At 45.8% G+C, this 24590-nt stretch overlaps 1 protein-coding gene across 1 annotated transcript in view; it reads left to right on the top strand.

The window, feature by feature from the left end:
* The window catches only part of LOC126298873 (SET and MYND domain-containing protein 4-like), a 160270-nt gene that overhangs the window by 73712 nt on the left and 61968 nt on the right, over positions 1-24590 (top strand). Inside the window, exon 4 of the mRNA XM_049990389.1 lies at positions 3247-3367. Coding sequence (XP_049846346.1) covers positions 3247-3367 — 121 coding nt within the window. The remainder of the gene's footprint in view (positions 1-3246; positions 3368-24590) is intronic.

The following is a 24590-nucleotide window of genomic DNA, read 5'->3' as shown; positions in this document are numbered from 1 at the left end:
TACTTTTGGACCTTCATGGCCTGTACGGGAGGAGTTTTTTTTATAAAATTACTTTTTCCCCCTACCTTGAATAACCAATGTACTTTCTTTGCTGCAAAGAAAGGTAGCAACCCTAGTTGCAACGTGCAGATCGTATGCACGCCCGTCTCGATCTCAGACGTCAGGTCACCGTACAAAATACTGGTCATCTCCTTAAAAGAACACACTTGTTACTTTGACGAGCTATAGATGGCGTAGATGTGCTAGTAGAAGTCCATGTGACCCTCCACTGCTGAAGCACGTCATGGCATCTGTATGAAATTATCGGAATACGATCGATCGACCTGGAGACGTGACACAATGGCGGAAAAGAGCTATCGCATTGGCATGTTCCCATTCCCATGACCATGCCGCCAGCGAATGTGCTCGATCTATCGGTGTATCAACACGGACTGTTCGCCGTGTCTACAAAGAAAAGTGTACCAATCACAGCCACGTAACTCGGAGCAATGACGGTGGTCATAAAACTCCCTAGCCGCCAGAGACCGGACACGAGAGGCACTTTGTGTGAGTGACAGTCGGTTTCAAACGCGAGGGTAACTGCTCCTGTCAGCGAACGCAGGTTCCTCATAGCAGCGCATGAAGCTGGGACAAGCACACAATGACTCGACAGTATCTGACCAGAGACGTGTAGTGTGGCCTGATGAGTCGCGATTTTGCCGTTTCAAATGACGCGAGGTGTCGAGAGCTCCGACGGCCCTGTGAGGCGTTTATCCTCGTAGTGCGTGGAGGGTGTCGTTCAGGCTGGATGTGATTCTGTGACTTTTATTGGGTGTTTTTGTACAATGACTTTCGACCACTCAGTCAGGTTACTATGCTCATGAATAAGAGTGCACGAGGGCTATTCGTGGCCCAATCGGTCGCGAAATGGAAAACACAGTGAAAATCAAAAATGTTTTATTTGAAACAGTTAGTTATACGAGGGTTGTTCGGAAACTAAGGAACGATCGCTCTCGAAATGGAAACCACAGTGAAAATCAAAATTGTTTTCTTTGCACATTTAGCTACACCTTCCAAATATTTCTCTACATAGTCGCCGCTCCGACTTCGACATTTGCCGGAGCGTTATACCAAATTTCCAGCACCATCGTATAGAAGGCAGCCGCCTGTGCTTTGCGATCATTCTCTACCCTGGTCTATAGCGTGTAGCCTGCGCCCAAGTGTTGTCTTCGTATCCAGCTTTTCATGTGAACAGAAATGATACTCACGACGAGCCAATTAGGGCTGTGTTGTGGGTGATCGAACACTTCCCATGGAAAAGGCTGCAGAAGCGTCTTCACTGCCCCTGCAGAGTGCGGCTGAGAATTGCCATGAAGAAGGAAGTGCGTGGCAGTTGTGTTAGGTGGGCTGCATTCAGTAAGGCGAAGCCTCTCAGCGTGCCCCCCTACTTGGCGGGAGACATTGTTGTTCTAAGCACCTTTACTCGCTCACAGTGCGCTCACAGCTGAAAAGAGCGTCTTGATGCGATCGACGGGCATACTAGAGACACTGCCCAAAACGTCTGTGAAAAGCCTCGTCGGATTTTCACAGTGGTTTCCATTTTCGCGATCGATCGTTCCTCACTTTCCGAATAGTCCTCGTACTACCAGCAACGACTCTTCATAGTCACCGCTCCGACTTACATATTTGTTGTAGCGTTGTACTAACTTTCCAATAGCTTCGTCACATAAGGCTTTCTATCAATTCTCTACGCTGGTCTGCAGGTCGTTGTCTGTGCCGAACTGTCGCCTTCATAGCCAGCGGTTCATGCAAACAGAGATGAAAGTTGGGCCTGTATGGTTCATGATCGAACACTTCTCCTCAAAAATGCTGTAGTAGCATCGTCATTACCTCTGCAGTGGGACGCCGATAATTGTCATGAAGAATGGAACGAATGACAGTTACTTTATGTGGGCTGTATGAAATCAGGCGAAATCTCTCAGCAAACGCTCATACTTGGCGGAAGACACGATTTTCTAGGCATCTTTATGTGTTCGCTGTGCGCTCAGAACCGAAAAAAGCGACGTGACGAGATCGACGGGCATACCTCCCCAACACATATGTGCAAAGCTTCCTAGGATTTTCATTTTGGTTTCCATTTCGCGACCGATCGGAACTTAATAAACGAATAGGCCTCGTATATGTAAATAAAGCCGCCTTTTCCTGCTGCCACTTAATTTATTTTTCCCAGGCGCTTTTCGCCTTTTTCATCAGTGGGATGATTTTCTGTGATCGGTGTTTCCTCTCATCTGGTCTGGAGGTCACACTACCACTTTATTACCGAACTATGAGCACAATTTTGAGTTCCGACCTCTTTCACACTGTTCACCAGGTTTCTCCTTCTTTTTTGTGGTGTACTATTATTCTTGTGCCACTCGATATAACTATTTCTTCGGAGACTGTGCTTTCAACCACGTAAATATTGAAACACGTAACAACCTTACAATATTTACGATGTTAAAAGCACACTGTTCGAAGAAATAGTTATATCGAATGGCAAAAGAATAATGATACACCACAAAAAAGATGGTGAAATATAGTGAACAGTGTGAAAGAGGTCGGAAATCAAAATTGTGCTTATATGTCAGCAATAAACTGGTAGTGCGACCTCCAGACCAGATGAGAGGAAACGCAGATCACAGCAAATCATCCCACTGGTGATGCCTTAGAGCAAGAAAAAGGCGAAACACATCTGGGAAAAATAAATTCAGTGGCAGCAGGAAAAGGCAGTTTCATTTACAAAGTAAGTAATTCTGTGCTTTCTGCGGAGGCTGGCCACGCAAACAAGCTTGTTAGTCCTCGCATATTTCAAAGCGTTCAACATCTTCATAATGAGTATGCTGCCTTCCGAGAAGATAACAGCCGTGTTCATAGTGCTACAGGCTTACGTTCCTGATTTGAGGAAAACTCGCTAACCGTAGGGCATCTCGACTCTGGCCCGCAAAATCATTCGATCTTAATTCCACAGAAAATGGCTGGGACTGTCATCAACATTGGATGAAACGCAGCAGTATACATCCCAGAAATTTGGCAGTTCTACGGTGTCTAATCATCAACGAGTGGCTTCATCTGGATATGGCATACCTGGAGAAACGTGTGGAGTCTGGCTGATGTGCGGCCATTTTCAAAGTTAAAAGCATGATTGTGTCCCAAGGGTGACTAATCTTTTGTCCAGTGTGCATATCTGCAAGGAGCCAGCGACTAGCTTTGCTCTGGTGGTGTGTGCAGATGCAGGCGCAGCTGCTGGGTGGGCGCCACGCGGACGTGCCCTGCATGTCGGCTGCTCTGCTGGTGCGTCGGGACCCGCAGCGCGGTCTGCACCTGGTCGCCGCGCAGGACATCCCAGCAGGTTCGTTCCGCAGTCGCCAAAGCCGCACGTCCACATACTGACAATATCTAAAGCCTTCACCGCGCAGGTTCTGGCAGCCTCTTGTGCTTCCTAGACTACCTCCCAGTGATTATGATCAATGACAAGAAATGAGGTGGGCCTCCGCAGAAGGGACGAGTAGTGGAACATATAGAAAACCTCAAGTAATAAATTCAGTAGGACTTGGGAGAAATATCGAGGGTAAAAACCGTTGGAGAAGACAAAGACTGTAATACACCGCCACGCAAAAAAAGTGAAACACCCAGAACACACGATCCGATGACAGTATATGCTGAAGAGTCAAAGAAACTGGTACTTCCGCTTAATACGTGTAGGGCCCCGCGAGCACGAAGAAGTGCTGCTACACGACGTGGCATGAATTCGACTAATGTCTAAAGTGGTGCTGGAGGGAACTGACACCATGACTTCTGCAGGGCTATCCATAAATCTGTAAGAGTAAGAGGGGGTTGTGGAGATTCTTCTGAACAGTACGTTGCAAGGCATCCCAGATATGCTCTATAATATTCGTTTCTGAGGAATTTGGTGGCTAGCGGAAGTGTTTAAACTCAGAAGACTATCACTGGAGACATTCTGTAGCAATTCAGAACGTGTGGGGTGTTGCATTGTCCTGCTGGAATTGCCCAAGTCCGTCGGAACACAATGGACATGAATGGATGCAGGTGATCAGATAGGATGCTTACGTACGTGTCACCTGTCAGAGACATACCTAGACGTATCAGGGGTCTCATATCACTGCGACTGCATACGCCCCACGCCATTACAGAGCCACCACAAGCTTGAGCAGTCCTCTGCTGACATGCAGGGTCCATGGATTCATGAGGTTGTCACCATACCTGCACACGTCCACCCACTCGATGCAATTTGAAACGAGACTCATCGAACCGAGCAACGTGTTTTCAGTAATAAACAGTCCAATGTTGGTGTTGAGGGCCCAGGCGAGGCGTAAACTTTGTTTCCTATAGTCATCAAGGGTACACGAGTGGGTCTTCGGCTCCGAAAGCCCATATCGGTGTGTTTCGTTTAATGGTTCGCACGCCGACATTTGTTGATGGCCCAGCATTGAAATCTGCAGCAACTTGCGGAAGGGTTGCACTTCTTCACGTTCAACGATTCTCTTAAGGCGTCGTGGTCCCTTTCTTGCAGGATCTTTTTCCGGCCGCAGCAATGTCGGAGATTTGATGTTTTACCGGATTCGTGACGTTCACGGTACACTCTTGAAATAGCCGTACGGGAAAATCCCCACTTCATCGCTACCTCGGAGACGCTGTGTCCCATCGCTCGTGCGCCGACTAGAACACCACGTTCAAACTCACATGAATCTTCATAACCTGCCATTGTAGCAGCAGTAACCCGTCTAACAACTGCGCCAGAAACTTGTCTTATACAGGCGTTGCCAACCGCAGCGCCGTATTCTGTCCATTTACTAATATCTGTATTTGACTACGCATGCCTATACCAATTTCTTTGGCGATTCCGTGTAAATTCAGTACGACTTGAGGAAACTATAGAGGGTAAAAACTGTTGGACAAGACACAGACTGTAATACACTGCCAGGAAAAAAGTGAAGCGCCCAGAATATGTTGTCTGATGACAGTGTAACTACGTACACGTACACAAAATCGACTGGTGTGTACATTATTAAAATTGCAACTCTTTGTCACAGCTAGAACGGCCACCAGAATGTATTAATGTAGTACATGTTTAGTGTTGTTATCAGGCTTGGTAGGATGTTTTAGTAGCGTGAACAGCGTCAGATTTTGAGTGATCTCTGTGAAGGACATGGACATGCTGCATACTCGTGTGAGACAGTGTTATCGAGATCCGATTGTGTTGCAAAAGTGCCTCGTTGTTGGTCTAGATTTGGCCGGCTGGTCTTATCGTGTAGTATCCAGATTTTTAGGGATTCGGATGTGGCAATAGTCCGATGTTGGTCTGCATGAGAAAGTGAGAGCTGGACTACTTGTCGTCAATATTCCGGTCGACCAGGTCTGATCACAAGGCAGGATCGCCGTATTGTGCACGAAGTTCAACGTTACCCCTCACATCTACTCCTGCTATCCGCGAACGAGTAATGAATTCCCTGCGATATTCTGTGTCATTGCGCACCATTGGTCGGAGTCCAAAAGCGGCCGGACTACGGAATTACCGTCTCATGCAGAGACTGCCATTAATATCACAACACAAGCGGTTCCAATTGTAGCGGTTGCGTGACTGGGATGCATGGTCTGCTAATGAATGGCGACGAGTTGTGTTCAGCGATGAACCGCGGTTATGCACTGCCTCAAAGGACCATCGTCGGCGCGTATGGCAGCGACCACTGGCGAGATCCAATTCTTCCAATTTTTTGGAGAAGCACAGCGGTGTCACTCCAGGCTTCATAGTGTGGGAAGCCATCGATTGTGGCTGGATATATATATATATATATATATATATATATATATATATATATATATATATATATAATGCTCACCGGCCATTTGACCATCTTCTTCTGTGCGGATGCACAAACAGTTCCCGAACTCTTACGGGAATCGGCAAAAAAAGCCGCAGCTGCACTATGAATACATCGCGGGACAACAAGCTGGGACTGTGGGTCTCACGGGAAGCGTGCCAGAGAGAAGTCTCTGCAGGCGCAATACCCTCTGTGTCCTCCGTGGCTCAGATGGATAGAGCGCCTGCCATGTAAGCAGGAAATGCCGGGTTCGAGTCCCGGTCAGGGCACGCATTTTCAACTGTCCCCGTGTCACCGTTGACATATCAACGCCGGTATGCAGCAATGGGTATTCATTTGATTGTAATTTCATTCTAACAAGCTGCTTGGTCACTGATAAAATCTATTCCTTCGGACATGTCCGAAAGAAAAGATACCTATATATATACAGGGTGTCCCAGCTATCTTGTCCACCCAAAATATCTCTGGAACAATAACAGCTATTGGAAAACGCCTTTCACCGGTATCAATGTAGGGCTGGGGCCCATGAATGTACATATTTGGAAACATTCTAAAACGAAAGCATATGTGTTTTGTAACACAAACTTATGTTTTTCTTTTAAATGGACCTCCTATATTTTTTCTTCAGCAATCCATAGCATGACAAAGCACATACACAATGGCGTCGATTGCATCGCCATATTCCCATTACATCCCGAGATATTGAGACGCGCAGTTGACGCTTGAAACACCCGACATGCGCTGCTAGCGCACGTCCTGAGGCTCAGGCGCGAACCCCATGCTGCCCGTAATTGCGATGTGAGTGACAAGTAAGTGTCCCTCTTGATAAGTATGGAGGTGTGATTACACATGTCAATCACATCGCGATTACGGGCAGCATGGGATTCACGCCTGAGCCTCAAGACGTGCGCTAGCAGCGCATGTCGGGTGTTTCAAGCGTCAACTTCGCGTCTCAATATCTCGGGATGTAATGGGAATATGGCGATGCAATCAACGCCATTGTGTATGTGCTTTGTCATGCTATGGATTGCTGAAGAAAAAATATAGGAGGTCCATTTAAAAAAACATAAGTTTGTGTTAAAAAACACATATGCTTTCGGTTTAGAATGTTTCCAAATATGTACATTCATGGGCCCCAGCCCTACATTGATAGCAGTGAAAGTCGTTTTCCAATAGCTGTTATTGTTCCAGAGATATTTTGGGTGGACAAGATAGCTGGGACAATAAGGCTCACCAGCCACTTGACCATCTTCTTCTGTGCGGATGCACAAACAGTGCCCGAACTCTTACGGGAATCGGCAAAAAAGTCGCGAGTAATGAGTGTAATGGGCAGGGGCACCATGAATATAGTGCGGGACAATAAGTTGGGAATGTGGGTCTCACGGGAGCAGTGCCAGAAATAAGCCCCTGCAGTCGCACTATCCTATGTGTCCTCGGTGGCTCAGATGGATAGAGCGTCTGCCACGTAAGCAAGACATCCCGGGTTCGAGTTCCGATCGGGGCACACATTTTCAAATGTCCCCGTTGACTTATATCAATGACTGAATGCTGCTAGGGCTATTCATTGCATGGTAATTTCTTGAATATTTAGCAAAAAAATGTTTCCTGGTGCGAAATTAAACTACATTAAATTTCCTGCAAAAATGAACATATTCAGTTTTCTCTAAGACTAACAGTTTCCACGTTGCAGCGGATAGAAAAATCCCTAATTATTAAAAATAGTGTTTTAATGTAATAAAATTAATGTTTATTGTTAAATAAATTGAGTAAAAAATACATATTAAATATGTGTACCACATACAAATGCAGTAAAAGCTGTATTTCGGAATAAATTGTGTTGTGGGGGTGTAACAAGGTGGAAAGGGTGGGCGAGGTGGAGGATCGATGACTGAGGGAAGGAAGGTTGCCGCATTGTGGTCGTCCACGCCCTCCTATGCAGGCTGCAAACTGAGGAGCGAGCAGGCGAGTCCCCCTTTCTCTAACCCACTATGTCACATAAAATTACTAAAGGGTATTCCACGAAGATATCTCGACCCTTCCGGAGCTCGTGTTATGAATCACTGGCGACGCATTGCACAGATTCTCCTGAGGGAGGGGGAGGCTTATTTTCTTCAAAGTGTATTAACACTACATTGAATTCAGATATGATTTGCTAATAATACTTGTTATGATGAAGACGAACGAGTCGTCGCCAATGTTGACTGGTGGGCAATGCTAAATAGAAACATATAAACCACAGCAAGTTTATCAGTAACTTAGATAAGGCGCTGGCTGCATGGTCCGGATCTGCAACGATTAAAATAATTTGAAGTCGTTGGTAAAAAATAATTTACACTACTGGCCATTAAAATTACTACATCAAGAAAAAATGCAGATGATAAACGGGTATGCATTGGACAAATATATTATACTGGAACTGACATGTGATTACATTTTCACACAATTTGGGTGCATAGATCCTGAGAAATCGCTACCCAGAACAACCACGTCTGGCCGTAATAACGGCCTTGATACACCTGGGCATTGAGTCAAACAGAGCTTGGATGGCGTGTACAGTTACACCTGCTCATGCAGCTTCAACACGACACCACAGTTCATCAAGAGTAGAGACTGGCGTATTGTGACGAGCCAGTTGCTCGGCCGCCATTGACCATTCGTTTTCAATTGGTGAGGGATCTGAAGAATGTGCTGGCCAGGGCAGCAGTCGAACATTTTCTGTATCCAGAAAGGCCCGTACAGGACCTGCAATATGTGGCCGTGCATTATCCTGTTGAAATGTAGGGTTTCGAAGGGGTCGAATGAAGGGAAGAGCCACGGGTTGTAACACATCTTAAATGTAACGTCCACTGTTGAAAGTGCCGTCCATGCGAACAAGAGGTGACCGAGACGTGTAACCAATGGCACTCCATACCATCACGCCACTTGATACGCCAGTATGGCGATGACGAATACACGCTACCAATGTGCGTTCACCGCGATGTCGCCAAACACGGATGCGACCATCATGATGCTGTAAAAAGAACATGGATTCATACAAAAAATGACGTTTTGCCGTTCGTGCACCCAGGTTCGTCGTTGAGTACACCATCGCAGGCGCTCCTGTCTGTGATGCAGCGTCAAGGGTAACCGTAGCTGTGGTCTCCGAGCTGATAGTCCATGCTGCTACAAACGTCGTCGAACTGTTCGTGCAGATGGTTGTCTTGCAAACATCCCCATCTGTTGACCCAGGAATCGAGACGTGGCTGCACGATCCGTTACAGCCATGCGGATAAGATGCCTGTCATCTCGACTGCTAGTGATTCGAGGCCTTTGGGATCCAGCACGGCGTTCCGTATTACCCTCCTGAACCCACCGATTCCATATTCTGCTAACAGTCATTGGATCTCGACCAACGCGAGCAGTAATGTCGCGATACGATGAACCGCAATAGCGATAGGCTACAATCCGACCTTTATCAAAGTCAGAAACGTGATGGTACGCATTTCTGCTCCTTACACGAGGCATTACAACGACGTTTCACCAGGAAACGCCGATCAACAGCTGTTTGTATATGAGAAATCGGTTGGAAACTTTCCTCATGTCAGCAAAATCGTTCAAATGGCTCTGAGCACTGTGGGACTTAACATCTGTGGTCATCAGTCCCCTCGAACTTAGAACTACTTAAACCTAACTAACCTAAGGACATCACCTACATCCATGCCCGAGGCAGGATTCGAACCTGCGACCGTAGCTGTCTCGTGGTGCCAGACTGTAGGGCCTAGAACCGCTCAGTCATCTCGGTCGGCTGCTTCCTATAAGCTAAAGGCTATGCTACTTTACTACTTGACGTCCTGAGCAAGAGTGGACGAGAGCTCGCTAGAAAAACATGGACCGCGGTTTGTAACTCCAACCCCCATCAAGTGTGGTATCGAACGTCGATACCACAATACTAATGCAAGGAAATTGTATAGACAGATTCTAGGTAAATATCTCAGCACCGTTACACACTTCCAGCGGGGAAATTGATTCGTAGTCGTCCTGTACGTATGTTGTAGGGCTCTTCCGGGACGGACGATTTCCCTCGCCACGAGTGCTGCTAGCTTTTCAGCTTACCACATACTATACTTCTCCAGCATTTCTTGTCCAGTTCTCTTAAAAAGTAGACAAAATAACGTCAATGCAATGAGCCCGTGTTTATGTAGTGCAGTTAAGCGGGTACTTATTTGCAGTTGTTAAATGAGCATTTATGTCCAATATATTGCTATAAATAGTGGCTGAGAAGTGCTTAATCTGTAAGTTTGCTGTTGTCACTGACCTATGTAGTGCTGATGGAAAAGATATTGACTGCTAAATGTGGCATCTTGCTACTGTCTGTCGTTGTCAGCATGTTGTGAAGCCGTGTAACCGTGTTGTAGTCATTTGGTGATGAATTAATGAATGGCCAGAAAGTTACTGCACTTCTCTCAACATTGTGTTACTGACAGACTGCGTAAATTTCTTCTATTCAGGAACTGTTGGCACTTATAGAGTGGGCTGCGCTGAGTGGAGGCACTTACCACATATCCATAGTATATCTTGCAATATGTCAAATAGAATAAGACTGTTCATGTTCACATCTAGAACAGTAATCTGCTGTAATGCATTGCTTGACTTACGTTCAAATACCTGAAGTTCTATTGCACCTTGATAATCTGCTTCTGCTGCAGAGGGAGCCAATTCACGCCTCTCGGCCTCTTCAGACGTTGCGAGAGTTGAGACTGAGTTGATGCATTTGATGCCCTCAAACCATGAAAAGTATACCAGTCATTGGTAGTGGAGATAATGAAATCAACATTGTCGAATACATATTGACAGTATGTTAGACTTGGAAGAGGCACTTCATTGTGGTGGACAGTAGACATCTCCAGAGTGGCTTTTCTACGTAACAGCTCACTTCACAACTGCAAATAATTATTCGTTTAATTAACTAAAAACAACTCCACCTTATACTCACGAGGCCGGTGAAGTTATTTTGCTTGCGCACAAAAGAAAACTGGACAGAAAACACAGGAGAGGAATAGTCCGCTTGTAAACTGAAAAGCGAGCAGTGACTGGTAAGGGAGATTGCCTTTCCCAGAAGAACACTGCAGCTGTCGTACAGGATGACTAACAATCAATTTCCAGCAATGTAGAACAGTGAGCAGAGATTTACTTTCAAATGGTTCAAATGGCTCTGAGCACTGTGGGACTTAACATCTGCGGTCATCAGTCCCCTATAACTTAGAACTACTTAAACCTAACTAACCTAAGGACATCACACACATCCATGCATGAGGCAGAATTCGAACATGCGGTCATAGCGGTGGCATGGTTCCAGACTGTAGCGCCTAGAAGCGGTCGGCCAGAAAGGCCAGCAGAGGTCTACGTACATTTTGTCAATATACATTTCTAGTTTTAGTACACTACTGGCCATTAAAATTGCTACACCACGAAGATGACGTGCTACAGATGCGAAATTTAACCGACAAGAAGAAGATGCTGTAATATACAAATGATTAGCTTTTCAGAGCATTCACACAAGGTTGGCGCCGGTGGCGATACCTAAAACGTGCTGACATGAGGAAAATTTCCAACCGATTTCTCATACGCAAACAGCTGTTGACCGGCGTTGCCTGGTGAAACGTTGTTGTGATGCCTTGTGTAAGGAGGAGAAATGCGACCATCACGTTTCCGACTTTGATAAAGATCGGGTTGTAGCCTATCGCGATTGCGGTTGTAAGCAGTGTGTTTAGGTTTTTATACTGGTAACGCCACGTAGCGCTCTGTATGAAAATCACTGTGCTGTGTGCAGTCTGTGGCTAGTTTGCATTGCTGTCTGCCATTGTAGTGTTTGGCAGCTGGCTGTTAACAGCGCGTAGCGTTGCGCAGTTGGAGGTGAGCCGCCAGCAGTGGTGGATGTGGGGAGAGAAATGGCGGAGTTTTGAAATTTGTAAGACTGTATGTCATGAACTGCTATATATATTATGACTTTTGATGATATTAAGGTAAATACATTGTTTGTTCTCTATTAAAATCTTTCATTTGCTAACTAATCCCTATCAGTAGTTAGTGCCTTCCGTAGTTTGAATCTTTTATTTAGCTGACAGTACTGGCGCTCGCTGTATTGCAGTAGTTCGAGTAACGAAAATTTTTGTGAGGTAAGTGATTTGTGACGGGTATAGGTTAATGTTAGTCAGGGCCATTCTTTTGTAGGGATAATTGAAAGTCAGATTGCGTTGCGCTAAAAATATTGTGTGTCAGTTTAAGCACAGTCATGTACAATTTTTCTAAGGGGACGTTTCACGGTTTATCGTATCGCGACATTACTGCTCACGTTGGTCGCGATCCAATGACTGTTCGCAGAATACGGAATCCGTGGGTTCAGGAGGGTAATACGGAACGCCGTGCTGGATCCCAACGGCCTCGTATCACTAGCAGTCGCGATGACAGACATCTTATCCGCATGGCTGTAACGGATCGTGCAACCACGTCTCAGTCCCTGAGTCAACAGATGGGGACGTTTGCAAGACAACAACCATCTGCACGAACAGTTCGATGACGTTTGCTGTAGCATGGACTAACAGCTCGGAGACCATGGCTGCGGTCACCCTTGACGCTGCAACACAGACAGGAGCGCCTGCGATGGTGTACTCAACGACGAAACTGGGTGGACGAATGGCTAAACGTTATTTTTTCGGATGAATCCAGGTTCTGTTTACAGCGTCATGATGGTGGCACCCGTGTTTGGCGACATCGAGGTGAACGTACATTGGTAGCGTGTATTCGTCATCGCCATACTGGCTTTTCACCCGGCGTGATCATATGGGGTGCCATTGGTTACACGTCTCGGTCACCTCTTGTTCGCATTGACAGCACTTTGAACATTCGCACGTTACATTTCATATGTGTTACGACCCGTGGCTCTACCCTTCATTCGATCCCTGCGAAACCCTACATTTCAGCAGGATGATGCACGACCGCATGTTGCAGGGCCTGTACGGGCCTTTCTGGATACAGAAAATGTTCGACTGCTGCCCTGGCCAGCACATTCTCCAGATCTCTCACCAACTGAAAACGTCTGGTCAATGGTGGCCGAGCAACTGGCTCGTGACAGTACGCCAGTCACTACTCTTGATGAACTGTGGTATCGTGTTGAAGCTGCATGGGCAGCTGTACTTGTACTCTCGATCCAAGCTCTGTTTGAGTGATTTCTCAGGATCTATGCACCGAAATTGCGTGAAAAAGTAATCACATGTCAGTTCTAGTATAATATATTTGTCCAATGAATACCCGTTTGTCATCTGCATTTCTTTTTGGTGTGGCAATTTTAATGGCCAGTAGTGTATTATTAGTAACTGACATATGTATTCCATAAAGTGTTACCGCACTTTGTCGAAAATAAATAACCCCGGACATGTCTGCATGCTGCATCGCCAGGGATTCATAAGGCAAGCTTTTGAAGGTTCATTATAACTTTGTGAAACACCCTGTAGTTGATTTTTGTGAAGTAGTGCAGTATACAAGATGGGGAATTAAACTGTGATTCTTGCGTTCCTTGTAATTATGAAACTATTAGTCTCAGAGATAAAATGAATTAGACATTATTTTGTAGGAAAATCAATGTACCTTAATTTTTTACAGGGAAACATTGTCGCTAGAAGCCGCGGTTTTCGAGTATTCGAGAGAAACTTAAAAAAGTTACCTTTAAACGCTTCCGTCCCCCACCCCAACTAACCGCTCACAGGATTTTTAGTATATTGTTCGTGAAACTCCCTCGTATCACTATACCAACAATTTGCGACTACATGAGTTTCTCCCTCCAACTTTCCTTCGTTGATTAGACTACTGAGAGAATTCTGACGTCATAACGGTATTTCACGGACATCGTGCGATCCCACGTGTTACCTCCCATGCGACAGTACCGTAGTTCTGTTTTTCAGCAGAACAACGCTCGTACACACATGGTAACTGCCTCTATGAGCTATATGTGTGATGTGGAGGTGCAGCGAGACGCCTATGTCTGTCACCAATAGAACACCAGTGCAAGTATCCAGGATATCAATAGCCAGCTTGCCTCAAGAGATGATAGAATGGGTTTATGGCACCCTTCCACACGAATCAGTGCATGCATACGGGACAGAGGGTCTGCAGCGTCATATGCTCATACTGCCAAACTCTTTGTAAATTTGATTTTATTCTCTGAAAGAACATCACAGGAGACGAATTCGGCGCAGGCTACATTAAACCGATCAGAAGACGATGCCAAAACTAATACATAAATCAATAAAAATGCAAGCCAAACAGCGTCAGGCTCCATTCCATTTGAGCAGTTGTTCAATGATGATTCGATGTCATATAGATTCACCAATTCAAGAAGGAAGATTTAAGGTTTAACTTACCGCCACCGACTATGTCATTACACATGGACCTAAGCTCTGATTGAGGGAAGGATGGGAAAAGAAATAAGCCATGCCTTTTGAAAGGAATCATCCGGACATTCACCTTAAGGTGATTCCTAGAAATCATGGATAATCTCAACCAGGAGGGAATAATGGAGATCTTAATCACCCTCTTCTCGAATATGAGACCACTGTCTAACCACCGTTACACTTATTTCAGCTAAAATTCGACAAGGCTGCAATTACGCTACTTATGGTCCCTCACCATCCACCCCTCATGTTGCGTTGTAGGCTTCCTGTGGGGAAAATCTGATATGGTGTCAATAGTCAACACCACACTATATCATAATCCAATATTAAACTGATTATTTGTACAGTATAAGAAGTGGAGAAACTTTGAAGTACCGGTACGTCTATTATGCTATCTTAAAATGGCGCTGCATTTTCGGTGAATAGGCCTGATGTATCATGTCTGAACTTCATTGTCTAGTCACAGTTAAAAAATGTTGCCAACTGGGAATCGAACCTGAATTTTCTGCGTTTCGCGAGCGGTGGCTTTCACTCCTGTTTTCATGTGAGCCCTCGTTCTTTTCCTACGCCCCTTCTTTGCTCTGAGCAACTGACCTAGATTTAAGCTTGGTGTATTTCTCAAGGAAGCGTTCCTGAATCTACGCTGGTTCTTCTATCAATGCCGCGAAATGCTGCCTTCAGATGAGTACAAAAATTCTTCATTGAGTCTTCTCAAGTACACACCTTCTTCGTACTATAGTAATGCGTCCGCATATCCAGTTGAGGAATGAACTAATAAAATTTCAAATTAAAGTAGCTGATAAAATAAAATGTGTAAGTAGGCTGTTTAGGTTTTTATAACGGTAACGCCACGTAGCGCTCTGTACGAAAATCACTGGCTGTGCTGTGTGCAGTCTGTGGCTGGTTTGCATTGTTGTTGGTCATTGTAGTGTTGGATAGTTGGCTGTTAACAGCGCGTAGCGTTGCGCAGTGGGAGGTGAGCCGCCAGCAGTGGTGGATGTGGGGAGAGAAATGGCGGAGTTTTGAAATTTGTAAGACTGGATGTCATGAACTGCAATATATATTATGACTTTTGAACACTATTAAGGTAAATACATTGTTTGTTTTCTATCAAAATCTTTCATTTGCTAACTGCCTATCAGTAGTTAGTGCCTTCAGTAGTTAGAATCTTTTACTTAGCTGGCAGTATTGGCGCTCACTGTATTGCAGTAGTTCTAGTAACGAAGATTTTTGTGAGGTAAGTGATTTGTGATAGGTACAGGTTAATGTTAGTCAGGGCCATTCTTTTGTAAGGATTATTGAAAGTCAGATTGCGTTGCGCTAAAAATATTGTGTTTCAGTTTAACCACAGTCATCTATAATTGTTCAAAGGGGACGTTTCAAATGGATAGACATGAAAGCAACAGATCTCTTTCTCTAAATGTAGAAATGAAGGTAGGATCACTTCTGCATGCTGCAATGACCTTGATCATCTGGTTATCCGTTCAAGGCTACATACCTGTCTCTAATTTCCAATTTCACTGTGCTTTCCGTCTTTAATTTCCGAACACTTCTCCCACAAGTTTTTCACGAGTAATGGGTATGCACTGATGCAATTTGATCTCACTGCAGCTTCATTGATCTCGCCCTATACAGGGTGTTACAAAAAGGTACGGCCAAACCTTCAGGAAACATTCCTCACACACAAATAAAGAAAAGATGTTATGTGGACACGTGTCCGGAAACGCTTACTTTCCATGTTAGAGCTTATTTTAGTTTCGTCAGTATGTACGCTCAATGGAGCACGTTACCATGATTTCATACGGGATACTCTACCTGTGCTGCTAGAACATGTGCCTTTACAAGTACGACGCAACATGTTGTTCATGCACGATGGAGCTCCTGCACATTTCAGTCGAAGTGGTCGTACGCTTCTCAACAACAGATTCGGTGACCGATGGATTGGTAGAGGCGGACCAATTCCATGGTCTCCACGCTCTCCTGACCTCAACCCTCTTGACTTTCATTTATGGGGGTATTTGAAAGCTCTTGTCTACGCAACCCCGGTACCAAATGTAGAGACTCTTCGCGCTCGTACTGTGGACGGCTGTGATACAATACGCCATTCTCCAGGGCTGCATCAGCGCATCAGAGATTCCATGCGACGGAGGGTGGATGCATTTCGAACATTTCCTGTAACAAAGTGTTTGAAGTCACGCTGGTACGTTCTGTTGCTGAGTGTTTCCATTCCATAATTAATGTGATTTGAAGAGAAGTAATAAAATGAGCTCTAACATGGAAAGTAAGCGTTTCCGGACAGATGTCCACATAACATATTTTCTTTCTTTGTGTGTGAGGAATGTTTCCTCAAAGTTTGGCCGTACCTTTTTGTAACACCCTGTACATCCATTTCAGTGCACTTCATTCATTTCACATACATTCCTTGTGGCAGAGTAAGCCACAGTCCTATTCCTGCGTAGCCTGTTGTCTGCTACCACATCTTCGACATGAAAAATTGGGGTCACTCTAAGTGGCACTGTCAGATAGGGAAGGGTCTTTTCAACTGTCACCACATTTTCATCACAGTGAGCATACAACATACATCAACTGTTTGCTCTGATATCATTTTATGTCACTTCGGTATCACTGATTTTATAGCCATTGATCAATTTCAGTGCATTTAATTCATTTATTGTTTGAACTTGTTTTGCCCCAACCCCAGTGGGTTTGAACCAGTTCTTCAACGTCACGTCGATCTCCAATGTACTTTAGTATCACAGCATAATGTGCAGGTCATAACAAACTCTCCAAGATCATTTTCGGACCCCAGAGCGCCACTACTCCTCCTTCATACTTTCCCCTCCTCCCCCTCGCTCCCCCCCCCCCCCCGTTCAAAATGGCTCTGAGCACTATGGGACTTAACATCTGTGGTTGTCAGTCATCTAGAACTTAGAACTGCTTAAACCTAACTAACCTAAGGACATCGCACACATCCATGCTGGAGGCAGGATTCGAACCTGCGACCGTAGCAGTCCCACGGTTCCGGACTGCAGCGCCTAGAACCATTAGACCACTGCCCCCCCCCCCCCCCCCCCGTGCCCTTAAGGTTCAGTGGGGGATACACAAAATACCTTTTCTTGACAAGTCTAGCAAACAGTGCGCGAATTATGATTCCACTGGAAATATACGCTACTGGCCATTAAAATTCCTACACCAAGAAGAAATGCAGATCATAAACGGGTATTCATTGGACAAATATATTATACTACAAATGACATGTGATTACATTTTTACGGAATTTTGGTGCATAGATCTTGAGAAATCAGTACCCAGAACAACCACCTTTGGCCGTAATAACGGCCTTGATACGCCTGGGCATTGAGCCCCACAGAGCTTGGATGGCGTGTATAGGTACAGATTCCCATGCAGCTTCAACACGATACCACAGTTGCAACATCAGGGCGCCTACATATTTGTTGGCCAAATACCTGACGAGAATATTAAGTCCTTATGTGGGTAAATGCCCTCATCACATCCGTAATTCCGTGCATTTTGTTAAACGCCTTGATAGCTTCAGGTTGGATGAGTCAGATATCATGGTGAGTTTTGACGTCGTTTCCTTGTTTACGAGGGTACCCTTGCGAGAGTCGCTAGAGTTGATTGGTCAGAGGTTTGACGAGAATACCACTGAACTTTTTAGGCATGTCTTGACTTCCACGTATTTTCTTTTTAATGGAGAATACTACGAACAAACGGAGGGAGTCGCCATGGGTAGCCCACTCTCACCGGTGGTGGCGAATTTGTACATGGAGAACTTCGAGGAGGAAGCCCTGTCGTCATCCGAATGGAAACCTACTTGCTTTTTCCGTTACGTGGACGACACGTTCGTCATCTGGCCACATGGTATGGATAAACTCCTTGACTTCCTTACACATCTAAACTCCATACACCCCAACATCAAATTCACTATGGAGACTGAAAAGGAGAGTAAATTACCTTTCCTTGACGTCTTGGTCAGGAAAAGGGCTGACGGCACCCTAGGTCATGGGGTGTATAGAAAGACAACACACACTGATCTGTATTTGCACGCAGACAGCTGCCACCACCCTTCACAGAGGAATGGGGTACTTAAAACTCTAGTACATAGGGCGCGCACTATCTCTGACACAGAGAGTCTACCCCAGGAATTGGAACATCTGAGAACTGTGTTTCGAAAAAATGGGTACTCAGAGTGGCAGATCCAACGTACTCTCCGCCCAACCACTGCAGCACAACCTGTTGATATGGATGAAGTCACGAGGGAGGAGGTAGGCACTGCATTTATTCCATACACAGGCGCACTCTCGGGGAAAATCGCCCGCATTCTGAAGAAACACCGTGTCAGAACTGTGTTTTGTCCTCCGAATGAAACTCGTGCACTGCTGGGGAGCGCCAAAGATGACCTCGGTTTGAGGAAGGCTGGCGTGTACCAGATTCCGTGTCAATGTGGCAAGTCGTATATTGGTCAGACGATGCGTACTGTCGAGGATCGATGCCGTGAACACCAGAGGCACACTCGACTAATGTATCCGAGCAAGTCGGGGGTCGCTGAACATTGTTTGTCGGAAAATCACGCTATGGAGTATGACCGCACGAGGATTCTGGTACAGACGTCGAGATACTGGGACAGCGTTGTTAGAGAGGCCATCGAAATTCGCACCAATGACGACCTCATAAACCGTGACTGTGGCTATAATCTTAGCAAGGCTTGGGAACCAGCGATTGGGTTAATCAAGAGTAAATCGAGCAAACGCATAGTTGTGACGACCACGGCGGACAGAGCCATCACACCGACGTCATCTCAGACGCCGTCGCAATCTGTTCCACCGCGAGACCGTGGCGCGGGACGCGCACGGCGGAGGGAGCGCGCCGCGGGCGGAGGGTATTTAAATCGGCAGCCGCCGCGACCAAACCCAGTTCCCCCTGAGCAGCCATAGCGTACGGATCTCCGTGCCGGCACGTTCACAGGAGCTCAGTCCGTCAGTTCACCTGATGATGGCGACATGTTTGATCGCCGAAATATTGTGCCCGTTGGACACTATAGACCGACAGTACACCCGTGGATATTTTGATTATCAAATACGCCGGGAGAAACTCAAGAATCACAAGAAGGTTATAATGTCCATACCGGAAGTTGTGTGAATGGCTTTGTATTTCGTTGGAGAAGGAAATGTGGGATGTTTGACTATTGGCTTCGCTGTTAGCCTTCGGGCTGTCGGAATGTTGTCGGAAGGAATTATCCTGCTGCAGTGCAAGTAAGACGAAGCGCATACTTTAGCGGTTTGCTTGGGAAAAACTGCAACTACCTCCGTATAGCCTGGGTCTTTCACCGTGTGATCTTTACATCTTTGGTAACCTAAAGAAAGACGCGCGTGGCCGTCAGTTTCGGTCGGATGAAGAAGTCCAAGAGTGGGTGAAGTTGTGGGTCAGTGAGCGGCCGACTGCATTCTCCGAAACAAGAATTGAGCGTGTTGTCTCCCAGTGGGATAGATGTCTTAATGTGTGTGGTGATTACGTTGGAATGGAACCATTCCATGGTCCCGATGCGGCGAGTGTTCAATTTCATTTGGCTGTTCCTCATATATCAACAAACTTTGCAGTGATTCGATAATTAAAATGAGGTAGTACTATTGCATTTTCATGTATCAAGGAATATTGCATAAGGGGAGTTCAGCATTTCTGCTTTTGCTTTGCTACTATCAGTTTCAGTTGCTGTGTCATCATTGATGTCTGGTCACTAACACTGATGCCACTGACAACCTTACATACGACCACAATTTATTTGGGTTTTGTCAACAGACCTTCCGATAAGATTCTGAAACGGTAGTCACCGAAGCCTTCACGCATTGTGTATGCCTGGAGGATTCATTCAGCCTGTTACAGAGACCGTTTCGACAGCCATTCAGAGTACAGTTTGCAACCAGTTGTAGGCTGTTCTGCACTTTTGAACGAAGTTGTCTGGGCTCGAAGACCATTCCGGTGACTGACTGACAGAGTTGAGAAGACTATCCGCATCTGCAGAATTTCAGCATGGTCAGCATTGGTCAATGTGACCCCATGGTTCTGAGTCGAATAGAAGGCTAACACCTGTGACTTCGAAGGTTCTGTGACAAGCTAGGTTGCGACTTCCTACTCTTGCGCCATAGGGGCTGATTACTATAGGGACTCAGTGCTACAATACACATTACTCCGGTAGGCGTGCATACAAGGTTTTCTTTTTACATTAGACGACTTCCCATGCAGTTCGCATAATGACAGCCACGGGGGATCCTGAAGTATAGGGTGTTCCACTCAAACCTCCCTGATTTCAAGCCGGCCGCAGTGGTCGTGTGGTTCTAGGCACTGCAGTCCGGAACCGCGGGACTGCTACGGTCGCAGGTTCGAATCCTGCCTCGGGCATGGATGTGTGTGATGTCCTTAGGTTAGTTAGGTTTAAGTAGTTCTAAGTTCTAGGGGACTGATGATCTCATATGTTGAGTCCCATAGTGCTCAGAGCCATTTTGAACCTGATTTCAAGGACTCAGGAGAGAAAAACCACAGTAGAAACGACAGTGAAAAATGCACCACATTGTAGAGCATCTCAAAGAATTTATATTCCCGCCTCAGAAGTGCCAAGTATCGTCGCCAGAGTTCAGCATGGTCGCATTGACTGAAAATGGCGACTCCACAGCAGCGCGCCTAAGCAGTAGTGTGGTTTGCAGAAACAAACGACATCACACAAACGTTTCTCAGAAGCCCACGTAAGTCAATTCGTCAAGCATCTAGGCAACCTGATGTACCTCGATCAACATTGCATCCTGTAGTTCACCAGCGTCTTTGTATGTGTGCTTAAAAAGTGCAAATTCTGCAACATCTGACGCCGAACGATAAACCACGCCGATAACAATTTGCTGCGGATATGCAGAAGCGTATTGATATGGATGCCAGCTTCCTGGAAAGATGTTTATTCTCAGATGAGGCAGCCTTTCATCTATGAGGAAGGGCTAATAAGCATAATGTTCGGGTTTGGAGTTCGCAAAATCCTCACGTTGTCATTGAACATGTTCGTGACAGACCTAAACTAAACGTCTGGTGCGGTCTAATGCACGACAGGATTGTTGGACCGTTCTTCTTTGCAGAACAAACAGTGAATGGGTCAGTGTATCTGGACATATTGGAGCAGTCTGTGTACCCTCAGATACAAGACATGCAACCCAACATCATTTTTCAACAAGCTGGAGCTCCGCTGCATTGGTGAACGGCTGTTTGCAAGTTCCTGGATAGGAAATTTCCCAATCGTTGGATCGGACCCAGAGGACCCATTGCCTGGCCCTACATTCACCCGACATTACGCTGCTTGATTTCTTCATGTGGGGATTTGTGAAGGACCGCATGTATGTGATAAAAGTGGACGATATTCCTACGTTGCGATATCGTATCACTAATGCGATTGCAACAATAACAGAGGAAATGTTACAAAGAACTTGGCAAGGAGGCACTACCAGCGCAGTGTCGTCTGACTGGAAAGACAAAGGTGGCTGATACGGTATCGGGAGGCAAAGCAGAGGTTTCAAGAGGAGTTACGCTCTGTTAGGTCAAAGAGCTGGGAGACCTTTGTACAAAACCAATTGGCTATTGACCCATGGGGTATTCCATATAAGCTGGTGAGGGAGAAAATCCACTTTCCTATGGAGCTATCAACTGTCAGGCACGGAGACGGGATGACGGAGTCTTGGCAGGAGACTGCTGAGGTCCTTCTCCAGTCCCTGCTGCCTGACGACAGCGCGGATGGGGAGACTCAGGAACAGCGCCAGATACGTGATGAAGACCTGGAAGAATATGTTAACGATACCGCAGTCTACCCCTTCTCTGAGGAGGAGGTAGCAGCTCACATCAAGTCATTAAAGAGAGGTAAAGCTCCCGGGCCAGACGGCATTGTGGCGGAGGTGGTGCAGTTCTTAGCCCCCCCAGCTGATTGCACCACTTACTCATTTATATAATGAATGCTTAAATCAGAGAAAATTTCCCAAGATCTGGAAATCTGCTAACGTTGTTATCATCAAAAAAGGACCCGACAAAGATCCAGTGGAACCAAAATCATACAGACCAATATGTCTTCTAGACCTACTAGGGAAGATATTAGAAAGATTGCTGGCTGACAGATTGGCTGCACACCGAATGCTGTGCGGGATGAGCAACAGGCAGTTTGGCTTCAGGCCTGGGCGATCAGCATCTGATGCTATCGCCCTGGCGGCCGAAGTCTGCGGCTCTACCCCGCATAAGTATGTGGTCGGCATCATGGTTGACATCAGTGGCGCCTTTGACAACCTGTGGTGGCCTTCGCTCTTCTCCTGCTTGAGGGAGAAGGAGTGTCCAGGGCTGCTATATGGGTGTCTCAGGAGCTATTGTGGAGATCGGGAAGTATGGCTATCGTCCCCTAGTGGAAGAGTCAGAAAATCAATAACTAAGGGGTGTCCCCAGGGGTCCGTTCTTGGTCCCCTGTTTTGGGACATCTATATGGAGCCCTTATTGGACAGTTTGCAACAGAGTGAAGATGTACTAGAGGTGATAGCCTACGCCGATGTCCTCCTCTTGCTGGTCGGCGGCCGTAGCCAAGAGGATATAGAACCGAAAATACAGGTAGAAAGAGCTATTGAGAGACTGCAACAATGGTGCCATAATTCAAAAATGAAGATCTCACCCGGAAATTCAACTTATCTACTGCTCAAAGGTCAATTAGCAAGAAATCCAACGTTTAGAATAGAGGGCTCACCGGTTCTTCGGCGACGAGAGACTTGGTACCTCAGGATCATCGTTGACGAAAGGTGGAACTATGGAAAACACATTGAGACTGTAACCCAGAGAGCACTCCTCGTTTTAAATAATCTCATTTCCATTGGACACACAAGGTTTCATCTTCCACCACACCTCATTAAATTATATCACAACAGTATATTGTCATCAATAATGGGTTACGGCTCGGGAGTCTGGGCGCACAGGCTCACGAGGGTGGTGCCCGCCATGACAGTGAGAAGGGTACAAAGAAACATGGTCCTGAGATCGGTAGGGGCATATAGAACGTCACCAGGAGGAGCTTTGCTGATCATCCTGGGGCTTTGTCCCTTGAATATCAAGATCAGAGAGCAAGCTGCCTGGTATTGGGTAAAAAAAAGGGAACATGGAAAAAACAGAGGATATCTTAGGAACAAGGGTGGAAAACAAGAGGGAAATTAGGCACAGGGGGGAACAGTTATGGCAAGAATTGTGGGAATCGGAGGAAACGGGCCGAAGGACCTTCAGTTTCTTTCCGAATGTTAGGGAACGGATGGGCATGAAGCATATTGAGCCAAGCAGGGGACTTTTCCACTTCCTCACTGGTCATGGGCCGCATCCGACATACCTTTGTCGATTAGGCAAAAGGGCTACGCCCGAGTGTGAATGTGGCGCTCCGGAGGGTACCCCCGATCATGTGGATTTCGAGTGCCCCCTTTTCAATGACGTTGCATCGATACTACGCAACCAGCTACCACACCACGACACTTACCACCTACTAAGACAGACAGATACCTTTCAAACCTTGAACAAACTGGCTAACGAGGTATCACTGAAGATTCTGAAAGACTTCTTGAGGGATAGGAACTAATATGACCTCCCAATAATTACCGACAAAGTCCGTGCCCTACTTCCATTCCGCCTGTGCGCGGACAGGCCGGCTTTCTTAGTCAGGAATCCACCGCGTACAGGACTAGGGGGAGTGGGGTACAATTTTCCCGATTGAGACAGCACCGATATTCACCTACGATAGATTCTGTAGTTTGTAGGACTTAGAATAGGATGTTAAGTAATAGGAACCTGCAGCGCTAAACATCTTGGCCTGCCCAGTGTCAGGGGCATCGCTCGTTGGGGTTAGCTCAACGAGCAAGGCCTCAAACAGTAGGTTTATATTTAATGCTGACACACATGGAACGCTGCAGGCAGAAATATTTAGTTAGTGAATCATAATAACAGTCAATAAGTTGAAATAAAACTAAATAAGTTTGCCCATTGTCTTAGCCTGTAGTAGTACATTAGTCACATTGTTAGTAACATAGTTAATAGCCCGTAGCATAGTACATTGTAATATTGTAAATAGCTGCAACATAATGTTGTATCAATCTATGACCCACTAATCGAATTAGGAAGTGGGTTATTATGTATAAATACAATGAATTGGAAATAAAGATTTTTTTAAAATAAAAAAAAGAACTTGGCAAGAAATTGAAAAAAAATTGTTCAAATGGCTCTGAGCACTGTGGGACTTAATATCTAT

Source organism: Schistocerca gregaria, chromosome X (assembly GCF_023897955.1).
Source record: "Schistocerca gregaria isolate iqSchGreg1 chromosome X, iqSchGreg1.2, whole genome shotgun sequence".
Lineage (NCBI taxonomy): Eukaryota > Metazoa > Arthropoda > Insecta > Orthoptera > Acrididae > Schistocerca > Schistocerca gregaria.
The sequence above is the reverse complement of the archived record's forward strand: the minus strand, read 5'-3'. Positions and strand labels throughout refer to the sequence as shown.